The sequence below is a fragment of the Podarcis pityusensis genome (assembly GCF_964106645.2).
Source record: "Podarcis pityusensis genome assembly, chromosome: 9".
In the NCBI taxonomy this organism is placed as follows: Eukaryota; Metazoa; Chordata; class Lepidosauria; order Squamata; family Lacertidae; genus Podarcis; species Podarcis pityusensis.
Window position 1 is genome coordinate 16,255,923 of NC_138034.1, and position 19,746 is coordinate 16,275,668.

General features: G+C 42.3%; 1 protein-coding gene across 2 annotated transcripts in view; it reads left to right on the top strand.

Moving 5' to 3' along the window:
* KLF3 (KLF transcription factor 3) overlaps nucleotides 1–19,746 on the top strand; it is a 39,788-nt gene that overhangs the window by 3,482 nt on the left and 16,560 nt on the right. Inside the window, exons 1-2 of one of the 2 annotated variants that reach the window (XM_081020148.1) lie at nucleotides 2,249–2,267; nucleotides 18,246–18,340. In XM_081020148.1, coding sequence (XP_080876274.1) covers nucleotides 18,284–18,340 — 57 coding nt within the window. In that variant the 5' untranslated portion in view covers nucleotides 2,249–2,267; nucleotides 18,246–18,283. Of the gene's footprint in view, nucleotides 1–2,248; nucleotides 2,268–18,245; nucleotides 18,341–19,746 lie in introns of those variants that run through there. The other variant, XM_081020147.1, reaches the window with a different exon arrangement.

Sequence of the window (19,746 nt, forward strand, 5' to 3'; positions counted from 1 at the left end):
TTGATCCTCCCTGGTTGTTTGCTGCTGAGCTAAGCCATGGTTTGCCTTAGCGTCCCATTAAAACATGGGCTCGTGACCAAGCTCTCATAGGCAAACCATGAGCCATAAACCATAGGACAAACCTTAATTACAGCTCCTGGTTAGTCTGGAGAGAACTAAACTGTGAGTCTGGCTTCAGCTGACACACTAAGCCAAGACATGGGTTAGCACAGCAGCAGAAAGACCAGGGTAGCAAAAGTGGCCTCACTCTACTTGCTTGCAGCCTGCAGAACCATGGTAAGCTGTGACTTGAGCTTGCATGTCATGCAAACCAGGCTACTGTCTGGTGCATCAACTTTTACTTTCAATAAATTTTAGGCACTATTATTGGAGCTCCAGATTGTTTGTAGTGACCTCTCATATTAAGGAGATCTTGTACAAGTAGAGAAAGGAGGCTAGAAAGTGCAATAAAATAATGGCTGTTTTGGTTTTGGGGGAGGGGGATACTTTATTGGGAGCAAGAGTCCACCTCAACCCTTGATAACAAAGTTTGTGTTTGTATTCCAGAATTTTTTTAAAAAAGGAGAATGCTTGGGGAGTCCAGAGTTAATTATTCCGAGCTGTCTGGAAAGGGTGGGTGCGAAGGAAATTGCATGTTGTGGTCAGGGTTTGAAACTCCCATTTTTCTAGGCGCGTTTTGCAACAGGGAATTTCATTAATGTGAGCCGTTTCTGAGCTTTGGGAGCAGTACTGCGCCTAAGATTTCAGATTAAAACTCCCACTGCTGGAACGAAAGGAGGACCTTTTTCTGCCTCTCCACTTCCAGCTACTCTCTTGAGAACTGGAGAAGGGACCCTCATAAGAATATTAGGGGGGCGGGCAGGGGAAGTATGGCTTTGTTGTTTGCAGCCTTCAGGTGAGGACTAGACCATGTGAAAAAGGAATATGAGATTTTAGCTGCAGTTCATACATTTTCATCCTTGTATTCTTGTTATAAGAAAGGTGCACCTAGACATTCGGTTGCGGCACCCATAACCTAGGTTTAAGGTGCCATTTAGCTCCCAGCTTTCATATCTCAGTGGTTATATTATCCCATATAGATATTAGTCTGGTGTTTGTCAAGGGCAGGTCTGCGATATAGAGACAGGTTGTTTTTTTCACACCCAGAGACCAAGCACTTTACACGTTACACCCACTTTGCTTGCTTGCTTGCTTGTTTGTTTGTTTGTTAAATCCCAGCTGCACATGAATATAGGGGTCAGGGAAGGCCACCCAAATGTTTCTCTGTGCTTTCTTTCCAGCCCAGCCAGCAGAGCCGTTTCCTGTTCTTTGTTTCAAGGCTGGGGTTTGCGTCATACATTCCAAGTAGCATATGTGTGCTCTTTCCTGTTTCGGGCTGTTTTCTGGTAGATCAGTAGCCCAGCCACAACCCCTTGTCACTGCCCTACAACTCCCAGTCTCCACCCAGCGAATTATCATGTCTCTACACACTCAGCGATTGCCTAAGCAGCCTGTGTTATGTCACAAGGAGCCTGTGTGTTAGCATTTAAACTCCCACATTCTGTGCTACAGCGCGCAATTAAGGATACTTGCTGGGCGTGGGGAGGTACAGGTTTTTGAGACTTCAGAAGGGGAGGGAAGCGGTGGTGTGAATTGGAAGTAGTTTCACTGAAATGCATGAATGTTAAAAGTTTTTCTTTTCTTTTTTAAAGCAGACCACTCACTAATGCATGTAAATTCAACATCTGTTCTGGAAGGTTTTTTTCTAGCAAACATCATAGTTCTGGTTAAGCTTTACCTCTCTGTGGTGGTGATAAAAATGGTACTTAGAATATACAAAAGACATTCAAGTGATCAAAGCCTTTCATATTCATCTTTTTAGGCATGATGGAGGAAGCCTAACCCCTACCCAAAGCAAAATGTTTCATAGAATTTGGAAATTTATAGTGTTTGGAGGCACTCTATATTTTAACTCCAGAATTTAACTTCTGCCATAAGGCAGTGTGTCATCTTCCCAAACTGCTCGTGGAAAATGACTGTCCAGCCTTTTCACTTAAAACCCTAGTAAAACAGATCTCTGTGCACATCACGGAAGTGTTCCTAATCTGCATGTGAAGCAGGGAATTACAATTTCTCTTTGCAATGCGAAAAACTACGCATTCTTCTTTTGAATGAAATAGTGTATCCGATTGGGAAGCAAGGATGCATTCGCAAGGATGCATTTTTTTCTTCTCAGAAGTACGGATTTCGCGAACTTATTTGTGTAGATAACAGAAGCTAATCTTTTGGTAAGTTTTTATTTGCAAAAAGGAAAAAAAAACCTGCTTTCCTGCAAAGACGTTAGATTTCTGATTGGGTTAATATTAAAATTGTGCATCGTGTTAATAAAGACCAACAAAATCATCAGCTGAAATACTGTACCTTACAAGCTGTCAGAGCAGATTAAGTTTAAAAAGGGAATGTCTGCTTAGTACTGTATATTCTATACAGTGGTACCTCGGGTTACATACGCTTCAGGTTACAGACTCCGCTAACCCAGAAATATTACCTCGGGTTAAGAACTTTGCTTCAGGATGAGAACAGAAATCGTGCAGCAGCAGGAGGAGGCCCCATTAGCTAAAGTGGTGCTTCAGGTTAAGTACGGACCTCTGGAACGAATTAAGTACTTAACCCGAGGTACCACTGTACTTCCTCTGTGTTAAGGATTGGAATACTAGACTGTAAGCCCTCTGCAAATTCAGAAAAGACATGTACTTTAGTCTCCTAGGATCATACCAATTCATGCAGATGGAGGTTACCTATTTAAATACACATTCCTGCCCTCTCCCCTTTTTAAAAAGAACCTTCTGCTCGTTTTCTATAAGCATATTAAGGAGAAGGGTATGCTAAAATGCTTTGTCCCCCATGTGATAAGCTTTCTATAGGCAAATAAATTTGAGGCAGATAAGCAATGAAGCCTGTGACTCTCGCCTGAATTCTACGCAGGGGTAGCCAATCTGGTGCTTCCCAGCTGTTTTGGATTACACCTTCAGCTAACATGGACATTGGTCAGGGATGATGGGAGTTGAGATACACAACATCTGGACAGCACTACGTTGGCTACACCTGACTAGTGCCTTCCATAGTGTGGATACTGGTCAGTGAAAAAGTTTAGAGTTTAGAAATTTGAAGGCTATCGCCTTGCTTCACTATTTTAATCCACTTAATCAACTATGATATTGGTTTTGTATATGCTTTAGTCAGGCATAACATAGTTGATCGTTTTAATGATCACATATCAACCTGGTCCATCCTTTAATACTACACTGCCATTGCCTTTTCTTTTTAAAAATAAAAATAACTGGACTTTTGTATATTTATTTATTAGGACTTCTTCGCAGTGAACTAAAATCAGGTATTTGAAGCTAATGTTTGTAAGTGTAGGTGATTTTGCTGTTCACTGTAAGTCAAAGATACAGTGGTGCCTCGCAAGACGAAATTAATCCGTTCCGCGAGTGTCTTCGTCTAGCGGTTTTTTCGTCTTGCGAAGCAACCCTATTAGCGGCTTAACGGATTAGCGCTATTAGCGGTTTAGCGGCTATTAAAGGCTTATTGGCTTAGCGGATTAGCTGCTAAAAGGCTATTAAAGGCTTAGCGGCTTAGATAAAGGGGGGGGAAAGCGGAAAAAAAATCTCAAGACTCGCAAGACATTTTCGTCTTGCGAAGCAAGCCCATAGGGAAATTCGTCCTGCAAAGCAACTCAAAAACGGGAAACCCTTTCGTCTAGCGGGTTTTCCGTCTTGCGAGGCATTCGTCTTGCGGGGCACCACTGTACATAATTTCTGAGATATACTTTATAATTAAGTCATATATTTTGTAAAGACAGGTTATTGTAATAGCCAATGCTTCTAACCAGCAGGAAGCCCTTCTTTGTAGCCGGCATTGAAGTTTTGTGTTTTCATTTCAAGGTTTATTGCTTCCAATTCATAATTTGACATTTGGCAGGGTTAAGGAACAAATTTAACTCTTGCCTGTCTTAAGGCTCCATCTGGTGCCAAGGCTTCCTTATAGGGTTTTTAATAACAGTTGTTGATGTATTCCAAGGGTAGCTATCCTAACAGTTATGTAAGCCAAACAGAACGCTAGAAGTGCTGCATATTTTAAATACTAAGGTTAGCCATAATGGAAATTATGTGTGTGTGACTGTCTGGTACATGCGGTGAGCATGTAGTTTAAAAGCCTTGGCACATCAGAGAATGACCAAATTGCTTCTCTGAAGAGACACACACACAAAAAAGCTTATTTAATCATTTTTCCATACCCATCATCTTTCTTCCTCCTCTTCCCTAGTTTGATTTTTCGCAATTCACATATATCTGTGTAATGTTCCCTTCTGATTTTCACATCTTGCTCAGATCCAAAAGTCCAAACTCGCATGAATGATTTCACATATTGTTGCAATAGACATACACTTAACCTCTGTTAAGATCATATGAGTGGTCGTGGGACTGTTCACTCCAGCCCTTCCCATTTACAGCAGTTTTTCCTCCTCCTGTCTCCTTAACCACAAGGGTTATATTGATATGTTGGCAATGGTCGCGACAGCTTTACACTGGAGCTGGTGGGGCAAGGGGGACACGGTGTACCAAGAGACCAGCTAGCAGCAGGTGGAGCCACAGGTCACCCTAGGCAGAGCATACTTGACTCCAGAGGCACACACAAGTACAGTCATACCTCCGGTTAATTATGCTTCAGGTTGAGCGTTTTCGGGTTACGCTCCGCGGCGACCGGGAAGTAACGGAACATGTTATTTCCAGGTTTCGCCACTCTCGCATGCGCAGCCGCTCAAAATGACATCATGCGCAGAAGCAGCAAATCGCGACCCGCAGTCGCGGGGTGCGTTTACTCAGGATACGAACAGGGCTCCGGAACGGATCCCGTTCGCATCCAGAGGTACCACTGTATGCACTTGACACAGACAACAGTGTTTAAGTGGTGGTGGAGTGGAAGAGAAAAACTAGGGACTGGGTGATGAGAGAGATGGTGAGACTAGATTAGCAGTGGAGGGGTGAGCAGCACTAGATTTAGGGGTTGTGCGGGTGGTTCCCCCAAACTGGGCATCAAGACGAAGGGGTGCAATAATAATAATATTAATAATAATAATAATAATAATAATAATATGCCTGTATTGATTCAGGTACCTACTGGGAAGAACTAAAAAAAAGCAACTGTACCCAATGGAATTCTTGTGAAAATAAGAAATATTTTCGAGGAGGGGGTACCAAATTTTGTCCTTGGTTGGGGCGCCATGTTACCAAAGTCTGCCACTGGGGAGGGCAAAGTGTCAAGGAGGTGGTATGGGGCAGAAATAGCAACACTGGGCAGTGGGCCAAGCTTTTCTGAGCTACGAGAAAGGAAATCCGTGCCTTTTGGATCTTTTCGGTTCTATCCCCTCCCTTTGACTTGCCTATTCCTCCTGCTGCTTTTGAGGCAGTCTTTTGGCTCTTTAACTGCAGCACCAGCAATGTGATTGGTTGAAAGCACCTTGAATTAGTTCTGATTGGGCCAGGGACACCATTCTGAGTAAACATGGGGTGGGGCTGGGTTGTGTGGATATTTTGAATTGCTTGCAGTGGATTGGTTGTGAGTGTTGGGTGAAACAAACCAGTTTATGCAGATTGCAGCGAATACCTGTGCATGTAACTGTGTCGTGTTTGGCTAGGAAAGAAGGCTGTTTTGAGGGCTGGTGGGTCTTGTCACCCAACCTGAATACTTTTTTTTCTATAGCAATTTGCTTGCAGTGGGTGGGTGGGTGGGGAGCTGGTTTTTCCTCCTCCTGGAGAGTTACGGGGTTGGGCCAGGCCACAAAAAGGCAGAAAGCAGGAAAACAGGCAGGGGGAGAGGGAGGGGGAGAGTGGGATCAAACTGTGCAGTGAAAGTGGAGGACTGGGGGCTGTTGGTGATGACAGCTTCTTTTGCCCTTATATTGATAAAAACCCTTACTGTCTTAAACTAAACCAGGGTTACTGCTTAAACAGGGTTCAAAACCACCTTTAAGTCTGGTTTCAAATCCTGGCTAATGTATACAGTGGTACCTCGGGTTACATACCCTTCAGGTTACATACACTTCAGGTTACAGACTCCGCTAACCCAGAAATAGTGCTTCAGGTTAAGAACTTTGCTTCAGGATGAGAACAGAAATTGTGCTCTGGTGGCGCGGCGGCAGCGGGAGGACCCATTAGCTAAAGTGGTGCTTCAGGTTAAGAACGGACCTCCGGAACGAATTAAGTACTTAACCCGAGGTACCACTGTAATTCAGTTAAGAGGGGAGGGGAAAATTTGCTTCTGAGAAGGCGGAAGACACATATGATGCCTAAGGGCCAGGCCCTACGATGATTTATTAAGCATGGCTTAATATGTATGCCTTAGTGCCCAGAGTAAAAATGCAGATATTTCCCTTGTCTAGAAGAGCGACTGGTTGATTGTGGGGTTTTTTTTAGGGGATAGAAATCCTGGTTGGGAGTTGTGATAGGAATTTTGAGGACCAAAGAGCTACCTAATAGGCCTGCCTAGTGGGATTTGTAATTTTATTATATGATATGATATATGGCTTGCTATCAAAGATCCCCAATTTGGAAGCCAAATAGGGCATAAAAAAATACCGTAGGGATTTCTGCATACTTGGTGGACTCTTTCCCCAAGTGTTTTGTATATTAAAAGGAGGAGGACGGGAAGGGAAGGAAAGAAAGGGTCCCTGCATTGCAGGTGGTCCATTCCAGCTCTACAAATCTATGATGCTTAAGTGACCTGCTTAGGCTGCTAACTTCTCCTGGTCTCCACAAGGTGAGTAGAGTGCCAATGGGATGTACAGTGGTACCTCGGGTTACATACACTTCATGTTACATATGCTTCAGGTTACAGACTCCGCTAACCCAGAAATAGTACCTCAGGTTAAGAACTTTGCTTCAGGATGAGAACAGAAGTCATGCTCTGGCGGCGCGGCGGCAGTGGTGCTTCAGGTTAAGAACAGTTTCAGTTTAAGAACGGACCTCCAGAACAAATTAAGTACTTAACCCAAGGTACCACTGTATATCACAGGGTTTAAAACCTCCTCCTCTCTACTTTCTTACACTCCAGAAACTTCCACCCCACTCCACTGGGCTGGGGAAAGTATTCTGAAGAATGTTGTGGGAAAGGGGTCTTTTTCTTTTCTTCCTTCTCACCGGCCTGTCCCAAGACCTGAATATCATTCATTGCAAGGCTCCCTTTCCAGGTGGTCTGAGTCCTTGAACAGAAGCACTCCTGTTATGGGCTGGGTGTTATTCCCTTGAAGTCACTGCAGCTAGATTGTGCACATCTCCTATGTTTTTGTCCTTATTTTATTATTATTATTGGGAAAAGTTGAGTCTTAAAAAAAGCTGCTCTTTCGCTTCTGCTTGGAAAGGAAAGACTGTCATGCCATTATATATACCTCACTTGTTTTCAGAAGCCTGCTCTTTCTTCTTGCTCAACTTTGTGTCTCTGTTTCTCTGAAAGAAGTCGCTGAGACAGGAAGGCAGATAAGGGTCTGCTCTGATAAGAGAGCACATTGTCCCATGGCAGGAGGCACTCAGTGAAGTTTAGTTAGATGTAAAAATGGGGGCAATGGCTTGTTTTAGTGGAAGCTGCTAAATCATAGTAGAATTAATAACTAGTATAGCTAGGCATCTGAGTTTGACTGTATTACAACTTTATTACATTTTTTACCATACCATTCCTGTATATGGCTAGCAGATTTGTATTCGTAAGGCTAAAAGTTGTTCCGCATTAAATAGAATACAGGCTTGTGGGGTCTTTGTGAAACCTTTTCCTGTTGCAGACTAAAGTCCTCTGTGATTTCCTGCTTTTTCTCCCAATTTCTCAGATTTTGTTTTTTGTGCCTGCAATTTATGCTGGCACATCAACTAAAGCTTTAGTTGATTCATCAGTCAGAGCCAAACATAATCAGTAGGGCCAATCCATTGAGGAACATGTTCATATTTTGTGAGTCTTCTTTTGCTACTGGTGTGGAAAAGAAATTCTAATAGCTTTTCTATCTAACGTGGTAGCTTTTGCTTGTTGTTACGACTTTGTTAAGTAGCTTGCAAAGGCATATATTCTGTGGTTTTGGTAATATGAAGAGTTGTTTAAATTTCTTTCATCTATTAACCAGTCATTCAGTGGCAATTTTCTTTTTGTTAGTGTTGTTGATTGACAACCCTATTTCCCTCATCATAGACCCTGTTATTTTTCTCTTCATTTCCACCCTGTACTAATTCAATAACTATTTGATACAAATGTGAAGTTTAATATAGTTAACTGTTAAGATTTGGGTGAAAACAGTGGCGTCGTAGCACGTGCTGAAGACCCAAGTTACAAAGAAAAGGCAAATGTTTTCTTTTACCCGCTCTGTACCCTTTTCCAAGATACCCTGAAGAATTTTAACCCAAATCCTATATATGGTGAACTGCTGGGTTTAGGTCATAGAATGTGTTTTTTTCTTAAGAAAAATATTGAATTGAAATGGAATAGAATGGTCTGGTGCTAAAAGGACCTTTAAAAACAACAGCACCTCTCTTGTGTGAGTTCTGACTCGTTAAAGTTTATATATTAATCCTCCAGAGACAGTAGTAGTTCTAGTTGTAAGATTGTGCTTTCTCAACTAACTTGACACTAATATCCTTGGGTAGGATTAGTTGGAATCCTAACCTGTTTTTCCTCTTTGTCTGATTTCTATGGGGCCATTTCTGGACACCAAATAGGCAGGGGGGAGTGTGCAGGCACTGCCTTCTCTCAGCTGAGGAGGAAAAAACATAATTGTGGTCTAACCTCTGAAGATACAGCGCAGTTTTAAAAATATTTATTCATAAATACATCCTACTGATTTCACTGGGACTTAGGGTGCTTCTACACAAGGTGTTTATTTCAGTTCTGTGTCCACTCATTTATAAAATTGCTGTTATCCTATGGTCTTCGGTTTCTTTGGAATCCCTCCCCCCCCCCAAAAAAGTTTACTTTTTAAAGTTTACTTTCTGTAAGGGGTGGAACAGAAGAAGCACAATCTCTGCAAGTGTAGATCATAGCACCATTCTTCATTCGTTGCAGAAAGAGGTGGTTTCAACAAGTGCAGTGACCCAGAATTGCAGAGCCTAGGTAGCTCTGGAAGTCGTCATTCTGGAAGCACTCTTACTTCCTGGCATACCTTCTTGGAATTGTAGCCATAGAGTCATAGAATCATAGAGTTGGAAGAGACCACAAGGGCCATCGAGTCCAACCCCCTGCCAAGCAGGAAACACCATCAGAGCACTCCTGACATATGGTTGTCAAGCCTCTGCTTAAAGACCTCCAAAGAAGGAGACTCCACCACACTCCTTGGCAGCAAATTCCACTGTCGGAACAGCTCTTACTGTCAGGAAGTTCTTCCTAATGTTTAGGTGGAATCTTCTTTCTTGTAGCCTTAGAGATATAAGAAACCAGAGATAGTGGAAGCAGATGTTAGAAGTTTTGAAACTTCAGAAGAGTTTAGGAAGCCCAAATTAAGTTCTTCCATCAGCACTTGGGGCACAAGTTTTTAAAAGAAGAAGAAGAAGAAATGTTTGGATTTGATATCCCGCCTTTCACTCCCTTTAAGGCAGGGGTCTGCAACCTTTAAGACGAAAAAGAGCCACTTGGACCCGTTTCCGAAGAAAAAAAAACTGGGCGCCGCAAAACCATTGCGACATTTAAAACAAATATATCTCCGGAGCCGCAATCTGACAGCGGGCGGGAAGGTGACGTCGGGACGGTGCGTGACTAACACACGCACCGCCCCCATGCGACGTCACAGCCAGTACAGCGCCCGCCACAGTGGGGAGTGTCGGGGTGCACAATGCGCCTCCTCCCCTCGCTAGTATCCGCCCCGGAGCTGCGGCAAAGGTGTAAAAGAGCCACATGCGGCTCCGGAGCCGCGGGTTGCAGACCCCTGCTTTAAGGAGTCTCAAAGCGGCTAACATTCTCCTTTCCCTTCCTCTCCCACAACAAACACTCTGTGAGGTGAGTGGGGCTGAGAGACTTCAAAGAAGTGTGACTAGCCTAAGGTCACCCAGCAGCTGCATGTGGAGGAGCGGAGACCCGAACCCTGTTCCCCAGATTACGAGTCTATCGCTCTTAACCACTACACCACACTGGCTCTCAAAAAACCATAAGTGGAACCTCCCAGCACCATTGGAAGATATTTTCTTTATCCCTGCTTACATGTGGAAATGCCGATTAAGGCGAGTTTTTCAGCATTCCTCTTCCACATAGTATGGGCCAAGCCATGAATGGTGAACAGCCTTGAAATGTGTAGATGCTGGATCTCTGCACTCTATTCTGCTATGTCTGGCTTCTTTCCTAGAAGCAGCCTCTGCCACATATTTACCAAGATTGTGTCTCCTTGTGGTTGTCCTGAATTTTCTTCCCGTGTGTAGCAGAACATTTACAATGCTACTAAATAAGCCTGATCAGAGCATTTAAATTTTTTGTGCATTTAGAGACCATCAGCATTTTTGATGAGTGTATAATTTCTAGAACAAATTGAAGAAGAAAAGGAAGAGTCTTCTGGCATCTTAAAGGCTAACCACTTTGCTATGGAATATGTCTTCATGACTATTGTCCTCTTCATCAGATTTATGAAGTGTTACCCAGATTTAAAGAGGGAGAGACTTGCAAGCAGACAGATCAGAAGGAAATGAAATGTAGACAAGTAGAGAAAGGGATAACTGTGTTATTAATGCTGGTCATTCATATTTGTTGATGAGTCGGACGTGTTGGGTTGGGGGTCTTGCCTGGAGGGTTTTGTTGGCAGGGGGTCGTTGCTGTTGGCTGTTTTGTATCTTTATTTTAGATCTTGTGATGATTTATGCAGAAATGGTTGAGTTGGGTTGTGTATTTTTTTAACGTTTATTTCTTGCTAATGACTGCTTTTGTTATGTTGCAGTTATGTGTTTTTTCTCTCCATTCTGTAAGCCGCCTTGAACATGGAACTGTGGAAAGACAGCATAGAAATAAAATTATGTTTTTGTGTTGGCATTGGTAGGCCACTTAATACTTGGGAGTGTAATTAAAAACATATATAGTGCCAGTTCAGTCCACATGTGATGGCACTGAACCTCTTGATGTATTGTGAACATGCCATCACATGTGGACTGAACTGGCACTATATATGTTTTTAATTACACTCCCAAGTATTAAGTGGCCTACCAATGCCAACACAAAAACATAATCCAGCAATTTCACGATGCGTTTTGAAGTTTCTTGGTTTCCAATGTGGTCAACTTAAGATCACAGTGTCCTGGGAGGCTGAAATAACCTCCCACTGGTTTCTCAATATTTCCATTTTTCATGCTGGATTTGTGTCCATCTGTTCTTTTGCGTAGAGACTTGTCTGCTTGTCCAATGTGTAATGCAAAAGGTGCTCTCAGCAGGTGATTGTATATTTCACACTGGAATATTCACAGGCAAATGGACTCCTGATGATGTGGACGACATGATTAGGTCCTGTAATAAATAATGTTGCCTGAGTAGACTTGGTGTAGGGCTGGCATCTGTGTCGGCCAAATTGTGTTGTAGTCAACTAAACTACAGCAAAATAACACAGCATTAGGACAGCATAAAACCTAAGGGAGCGTATTTTTTTTCTGCAAAGAGACACACCCCACTCTAACAAGCCGTAAAACCAAAAGCTGTTGCAAAAAGGTTCTTCAACATCTGCAGATATTGTATAGACAAGGAGGGAGAAAGCCCTCTAACCTCTCAGGGCAGGGAGTTGCAGATACAGGGGGCTACCACGGAAAAGGCCCTGTTTTGTGTTGTGCTGCTAGAAGGCAGCAGCCCCCATAAAGTCCCCCCTCTACAGATCTTAAAGGATGGGTAGATGCATTTGGGAGAAAGCAAGACTTTCAGGTAGCTTGGAGCCAAGCTGATACACGCAGGAAGAAACAAATAGAGTCTTGATGAGGCAAAATAGGGGGGATTATTGAGTTGTCTTTGTCTCAGTTGTGTATTTTGTGTTTTGTATATTGTCGTTTTATGTTGTGTACCACCCTGAGAACTATGGGTATAGGATGTTATATAAATAGCAACAACAACATGAAAATATGTCTGGAGCATTTTAACAGTGCAATCCTAAACAGGACTCCTCAGGAGTAAATTCCATTTGAGTCCAACTCTCCATTGAAATTAATGAGACATAACACATCTTGTTGAAATCAATAGGATCAAGAGTCAGAGCATGCTCCAAAGTACTTAACTTTGCCTGGGTCGTGTCCTGACTCCGTCGGAAGATTAATCTTTTTTAAATCAAGTGCATAAATTATATTTCCCTTATCCAGGTTCCTTGGCACACGCTTGTGCTCTCTCTTTTCTAGTAGGTTACAGTTCCAGGAAGTGCCTTAGAAGTTTGCTTGGACTTTTAACTGTGCACCTGTCCTTATTTGCATGGAGAAATCAATTGCTTCACTAGCCTCACCGAAGGACAGGGTGTGAGCGAAAATTTTATCAAAGTGTGTCCTGTTTGGACAAGTCGAGTTGCCTTGGCAAAGGTCCAGAGGGTGGAGCAGCTGGGAGGAGGCTGGAAAATAAAACTGTGTGGCTTGTTAACACACACACACACACACACACACGAATGTTTGCTTACTGCATCATTGCTAGTTATGTAGTTTCATATTACATATAGCCTACATACTTCTACCTATATAAAATATTTAAAGCAAAATTAGCTCGTCTGATTTGTAGAAATTAAGCACCTCCTCTGAAGTGGTGGCCTAGATAGTTAAAGGTGGTTGTTGTGGCCGCTTTGTCTTCCAACAATTAAAAAATATATATAGTAGCTTGCAAAATATGCCATATATGAATTCTGCAAATTGACACATTACAACTGGACGCTATACTCAGAATATCCTTAATGTAGTTCCTTAATTTATCTTCTTTCCGACTTGTTCCTCCTCTTTGGTTCCTCTTCTTTGGTGGAACAGTGGTAAAACTCCACTGTTTTACCAGATAACTATCCCTAAAATATTCAACATTTTTGTCCTCCTTGTTACAATTCAGTTATTTATATAGTTCCCTTGTTCAGTTACTTAGATCTCATTTTTAAAAAATACTTTTTGTGAATTGGGGCATTTTATCAGTACTATTGTCAATAACAATACATCTCTCATTCTTCAGTCTCCCATGTTCCTACAGTTTTTTGTCTCAATAGCTGCTGTATTTGCTTTCTAAGTTCATGGAAGGTTCCATCTAGTACCTCAATAGGAAGTAGATTCTAGACCTCAGATGGTGGTTCTGGTAAATATGGGATTGGAAAGGGAAGAGTTGTAAGATTTACTCCTTACCTCTGTCTTGGAAAGACAATTATGAGCACTGATAGCTGGCTTGAAACCACCAAATAAGCGTTTAGGAATGTTTTTCCACGTCGGCCATAATGAGTTAGAGCTCTTAATATTTCTGACGTATGCAAGGAATCTACTTGGCCTGGCCTGAACCAAACATTTTCTGCTTACCATTGGTGAAAAACACAACCCATGTAAGAATCTCATGTTTTGCCAATAGCCTCCGCATGATTCCTACCAAAACTTGGAGAAATGTGTGAATTGGCGTTCCATGGGTATAAATAATCACTGCTAAGACCCTTTTCTTGTATCAGCCAGCCCTAAGTCTGTAGAATGCACTGCATTACTAAAAGCAGAAACTGAAACTGAAGAAAAGTCACAGTCCTCCTCCTTGTATAGCTCAGGTGGTTAAACTTTTCGACAGAGGACGGAAGTGCAAAAGTTCAAGCCACTCTTAGAGGCTGAAACTTCACAAGTCTGTTCATCAAAGAATTTCATCTACCTAGCAAAACCGTAAGCTATAGGCAAGGGTTATATTTAAAGCACTATCATTGTGGGTGAGCGGATATGACTTGATGGAGCATGACTTTTTTCTTACACAGGGAGGGGAGAATTAGTGACACAGCACATGCGTTGCATGTTTTAAGGTCCTAGCATCTGGTACCTTAAGGGGAAAGCGTTTGGGGTTAGAGCACCGGGGAAATCCTCTGCTTGAGATCTTGAGTCAGGATCTGCAGTACTATAAATAATTGTGTCTTGATCCTTAGGCTGAATCCATTGCTCTGCATATTGTCTAGGACAGGGTTGGCTCAGTAAGCTGGGGCTGCAGCAAAAAAAATATTGTGAATTACAATGCTGCAGATGGGACTGCGTTTAATCAGTTTTGCCTGTAATTTTTCATAAGACGTCATGTGCTCCATAGTTGCAACCTTAAATTGCTTGATCAGGCAAAACTTAAAGGTGATAATGAAATTTCTGCATTCATGTCCGCCTAACCTGAAATTGGCCATGGATAGCACAATGCCTGTCCTCAGTGATCTCTCATTCCAAATGAACGTGAAAGATAATAATAGGTTTTCCCTTCAAGGCAATTGGCAAACCTGTCCCAGTGTACACCAGAAAATTTTACCGCCTCCCTTTGTCTACCAGCTCCTGCCAAAGGGTCCTTGGAAGAGGAGTTTAGGAATAATCTGATTGAAATTAATTGCTTTTGTGTTATCCTCTTTATTCTTGTTTTATTTTATTTTATATATTTGTAATGCCACCCTATACCCACAGATCTCAGGGCAGTTACAACATAAAATCACAGTATAAGAACACAAAATATCTTGTGGCATTTTATGTTATAATTGTTCTCTCTTCCTTAGGTGGTGGTTTGGGGGTTTTTTAAAACCCAAAGCAGTTATGGGATTGACTCAGTGTTTTACCAGTGTTCACTATGTTCTGGTTTCCAGAGGTGTTGTGTGATTCACCATTTGTATCGTTTCCTTTGGAACCTCTCTGTCTACCTTGAAAAGGCTCCCTTTGATTCATTGGACAAAATACAGAGAGAATTTCAAAAAACGACTTGTTGAATTTTATGCTTGCAGTGAAATCTACCGCAATACACAATGGATTGTTCTTTGTTGCATATTTTTAGCGCCACCTATGGATGCAAACAAACAGTGTTGCGCTTAAGAACTTGCATATTATTTAGGACAGGATTAAGTAAGGTATTGAGTGTATTGTTCAGCACTTGAGGCCTCAGGAAAAAATATGAACCACCTGCAACATTATGCAGATGGGGGGGTTATATGTAATGTTCATATGAGTTTAAAGATAACCTTTTGACATTTCAAAAAATTGTTTCTTTAGTGCTTATTCACACAATTCTGCAAGACTTAAGTCTGGCAATGTGCTTTTTCTAAAAAATAAAAATTTAAGATGGCAAACTTTATTTAGATGCTAACAAAAGCTTATGGGGCACAAAAAATATCCTGAATGGGGGGGGCTATAGATCCCATGCATGGCTGACATAACTCAATCTCCGCCACTGCAATTTGGGAATAATAATGATATATCTTATTTGCACTGGAAGGATAATTTAAAAAATGCACTGGAAGGGTAATTAAAAAAATGTTTACAAACCATAGAAAGTAAATTGGTTTGTGATCTAAACTCAGGCCCTATCTTTGCTGCTGTATTTTATTTTTGGTGGATGTACTGCTCTCCAATTGCATATACACTAAAATCCTGGCTATCTGACCTTTTTTTTCTATGGGACAGCAATCACCAAAGAAAAGACTTAAAAGAAGTTCCTTCTCTAGGCAGCAGTTGTGTCGCTGTTAAGCTGCCACCTCTCATGCTTTACTGAACTGTCTTAATGGCCCTATCTATTTAACACAGGGGCAGATTTTGGCCAGTTTGCACTGGGTGCTGACACTAGAGGGCATTGCAGGACTTTGCAACTATAACTGAAAGGTGGGGAGGCATCCAATTTTGGCCTTGCACAGGGCGCCACTGAAATTTTAAAGACCAAAGTCCGCCACTGATTTAACAAGTCACATGTTGAGTATAAAAATGCATAGCAAGTCTGCTACTTCTCATGTCTTTGAAATAAGTGGTCATACTGTCTGCCCTCTTTAAATATTTCATTGGTCCAATACATAAAAAAATTCTACTCCATCCATAACATTTATTTCTTTAACTCCTGTTGTTTTAATGCTTTTCCTGTTGACTCTTGGAAAGTTTGGCAACTGTTGATGATATTTAATACAAGCAATTTTATTTTTATAATTAGCTTGAGATGGGCGACGTATAATATTAAGAGCAGGTTTCCCCCTGTTGAGGGCAGTGTTAGGCTCTTTACAGTTGCTACGCGCACAATTACTGAGTTCTACTTAATAAAAGCTTTCCTTTTGAGAAATAATTTTGCCATCAATTCTGAAGCTTGATTTAGCTCTCATTTTGCTGATCCTTTCCTAATTAGTTCCCACTATTGTAACATGAGAGGGAATTTCTTCCTTTCCAGAAATTACGGTCGCTGTATTCTCTCTGAATACAACTGTTTTGCGTGCTCTGAGCTACAGGAATGTGAATTGGAAATGATACAGAATTCGTAAGATTTGTTACCCAGAGCTTAGGCAATGCCAACTGGGACTTGTTAGTTGAGGGCCCGTCCTAACAATTAAAGGGGAATTAACATTGGTTTTGGGGAGCAGGGAGGATTACTAGTATTTACCTTTTATCGTAAAATTTGGTGTGTATTCCTCGATCCTTTTCTGGAGTACTGAGATTGTCCCACAGGAATCAAGTGAAACTGTCTTGTTTACATCTTACAGCCTGTATCTCATGCCAAATAGTTAAATGATTTCAGCTTTGACTCCTTCGAGCTATGTCAGTTATTGCTTCCGTGGTACATTTCAGTCATCCTTACAAAGCACTGTTCATGCCCATTTTACCTTTGGAAATTGAGGCCCAGAGCTCTCCCGGTGAGTTCACAGCTCATGCAGAGCCTAGAATCGAAGTTCCAACAGGAGGTCTTATCATCTAACCCCTGGTTTAAACTGCCTCTTAGGTGGTATTAGAAATCAGTTCCAGACTTTAGGATAAATGTCGACACATGCAAAGGCTTTCCAGCTGACAAAACAGCATGTGAAGGAACTGTACAGGATTTCCCCCATAAACAAGGTGTGTTACTTTAAGACCTCATTGCGGACACCGAACATGGGAGCAGGACATCTGTGTGATTAATGCATTCTCTTCTGTGGAGGAAAGAGAACCAAGAGTGTTTGGTTATTTGTAGCTGCTGCTTGTGCTAATTATTCTGAATTAAATCTGGATAAAAACATCAAAGTAGTTCAACATCTGGCAGTGGGGTTCATATAAGCCATGGGTAGGCAAACTAAGGCCTGGGGGCCAGATCCGGCCCAATCGCCTTCTAAATCTGGCCTGCAGACAGTCTGGGAATCAGTGTGTTTTTACATGAGTAGAATGTGTCCTTGTATTTAAAATGCATCTCTGGGTTATTTGTGGGGCGCAGGAATTCGTTCTTTTTCCCCCCTTCAAAATATAGTCCGGTCCCCCACAAGTTCTGAGGGACAGTGGACCAGCCCCCTGCTGAAAAAGTTTGCTGACCCCTTATAATAGGACTCTTATTTTTTCTAGCAGCTTTTAAAAAATAAAACAAGTTTTTGTATTTGTAGGGCTTGACAACATATTTCCTATTGTAACATAGACGTGGTTGTTTTTTTTTTAAGAGGTAGATATTTGCTTTGAAGCCAAAAAGTAGTACTCCTGATAGCATAAATGCAAAGGGATTTCCTGAAGTTTTGAGACAGTATCGCACAACTTCATACATTGTGTTGCCCTAAAGAGTTTCTGAGGATAAGCTGCGAAGTTCCTCGTGACAAACTTACTAGGTGGTCTTAGGCATGCCATTATTAGCTTTTTGCGGGCACCCGCAACGGCTACATGGAGATGAGAATGCAATTTTAAAAGTATAGAGCAGGCATAGGCAACCTTTGGCCCTCCAGATGTTTTGGCCTACAACTCCCATGATCCCTAGCTAACAGGACCAGTGGTCAGGGATGATGGGAATTGTAGTCCAAAACATCTGGAGGGCCAAAGGTTGCCTATGCCTGGTATAGAGCTATTCTAAGGATTATGGAGATAATACGGTGTTTTGCATGCGTTACTTGCATGCAGGCCTTGCCCAAGCACTGTTGAGAGGGGACTCACACTTCTACCCCTGCTCCCAATGTTGGGTTGTTTTCTCCAATAGCAATAAGCTGTGCCCAGTTGTTTGCATGCCGTACATGCAATTAACTCCTATGCACAGTAATGTAAAATATGTTCACTTAAGAGCTGGGTATTCTACAGCTTTCTCATGCTTTGTTTTTTTCTCAAAACCTCTCTTGCTTTCCCCCCTCGTGTTTCTAGAGTCCTGCACAACAATATAACTAAAGCTGACTAAGAAGATGCTAATGTTTGACCCTGTCCCCATCAAACAAGAAGCAATGGAACCCGTTCCAGTGGTTAGTATTTAAACATTTTTTAAACGTTTCTGTTGTCATGGGTTATATTCTAGTCGTGCTGTGCTGAAACCTACCCCCTGCCCCCAATTTCACAAGTCGTTTCTTTCCTTGCAAACAAGGCTCCTATTTTGTTTTGGTTTTTTACTCCTTCATAACCAGGGGCCTTTTGAATTTCTTCAGAATTTTGGTGGGCGTAGAGTTCAGCTTTAATCATCACAAGGTGGGCAGGAGTTGTATGTGCGTTTCTTTCCATTAAACAGTGCTCTGCATCTTTCCTAGCTGTCGGCACCTCCTGCGGCAGTAGTTGCCTCACAGCATGCTCCCCTGAACTTTAATTGAATCGCAGAGTTAGGCTGTGAGGGCCTGTGATCCATGTGCTTTCTGATTTTCTATTTAAGAAAGAAGGACCTTCCTTTTACCTTGACAGAATCTTTCTGCACCAGATTCTTTCAAAGTGAAAAAGACCACACACACACACACACACACACACACACACGAACAGGTGTCAGGTGCATAGTAGGCTGCTTCCTACTTCTTACAGGAAAGCACACCTGAACCTATGGGGAAGCTTTTTGGAAATGCGGGCATCCAGGAAAGTTGCAGAGTGCGAAATCTCCAGAAGGATCATTTGTACAGGAGAAGAAATGACACTTCCACACACACCCCTGAGCTGCTTTTGAAGTAAAGTAAGTGCTGTGGGTTAAACCACAGAGCCTAGGACTTGCCGATCAGAAGGACAGCGGTTCGAATCCCCGCAATGGGGCGAGCTACCGTTGCTCGGTCCCTGCTCCTGCAAACCTAGCAGTTTGAAAGCACGTCAAAGTGCAAGTAGATAAATAGGTACCGCTCCGGCAGGAAGGTAAACGGCGTTTCCGTGCGCTGCTCTGGTTCGCCAGAAGTGGCTTAGTCATGCTGGCCACATGACCCGGAAGCTGTACACTGGCTCCCTCGGCCAATATAGTGAGATGAGCGCCGCAACCCCAGAGTCGGCCACGACTGGACCTAATGGTCAGGGGTCCCTTTACCTTTAAGCACAAAAATAAATCACTGCGCACCACCCATGAGAGCCACTGACTAATTAGGATAGCCTCCTTTTCCCTGACCAAGGTTCTGTGTATTTAACAGGCAAGAATTCAGCAGGTTCAGTTTTCCTGCCTGGCGATGCAGTGATGCTGAACATCAGCTGTTAAGGGCACGGGGGGGGGGGGTCTCTGCAAGTGAAAAGTGGTGACTCGACATTTAACAAGACCTGAGTCTTTTTAAGTCTTTCTCTTTCTGCATTTGGTCCTGTTAGCCTTACTTGCATTTCCCATGTTTTCTCTTGCTGTTGATGTTTGAGATTTTCTGCCTGAGCTACACAGAGGTTGTAGGAGAGAAGGGAGCACCTTGGCAGTGTTCAAGGAAAT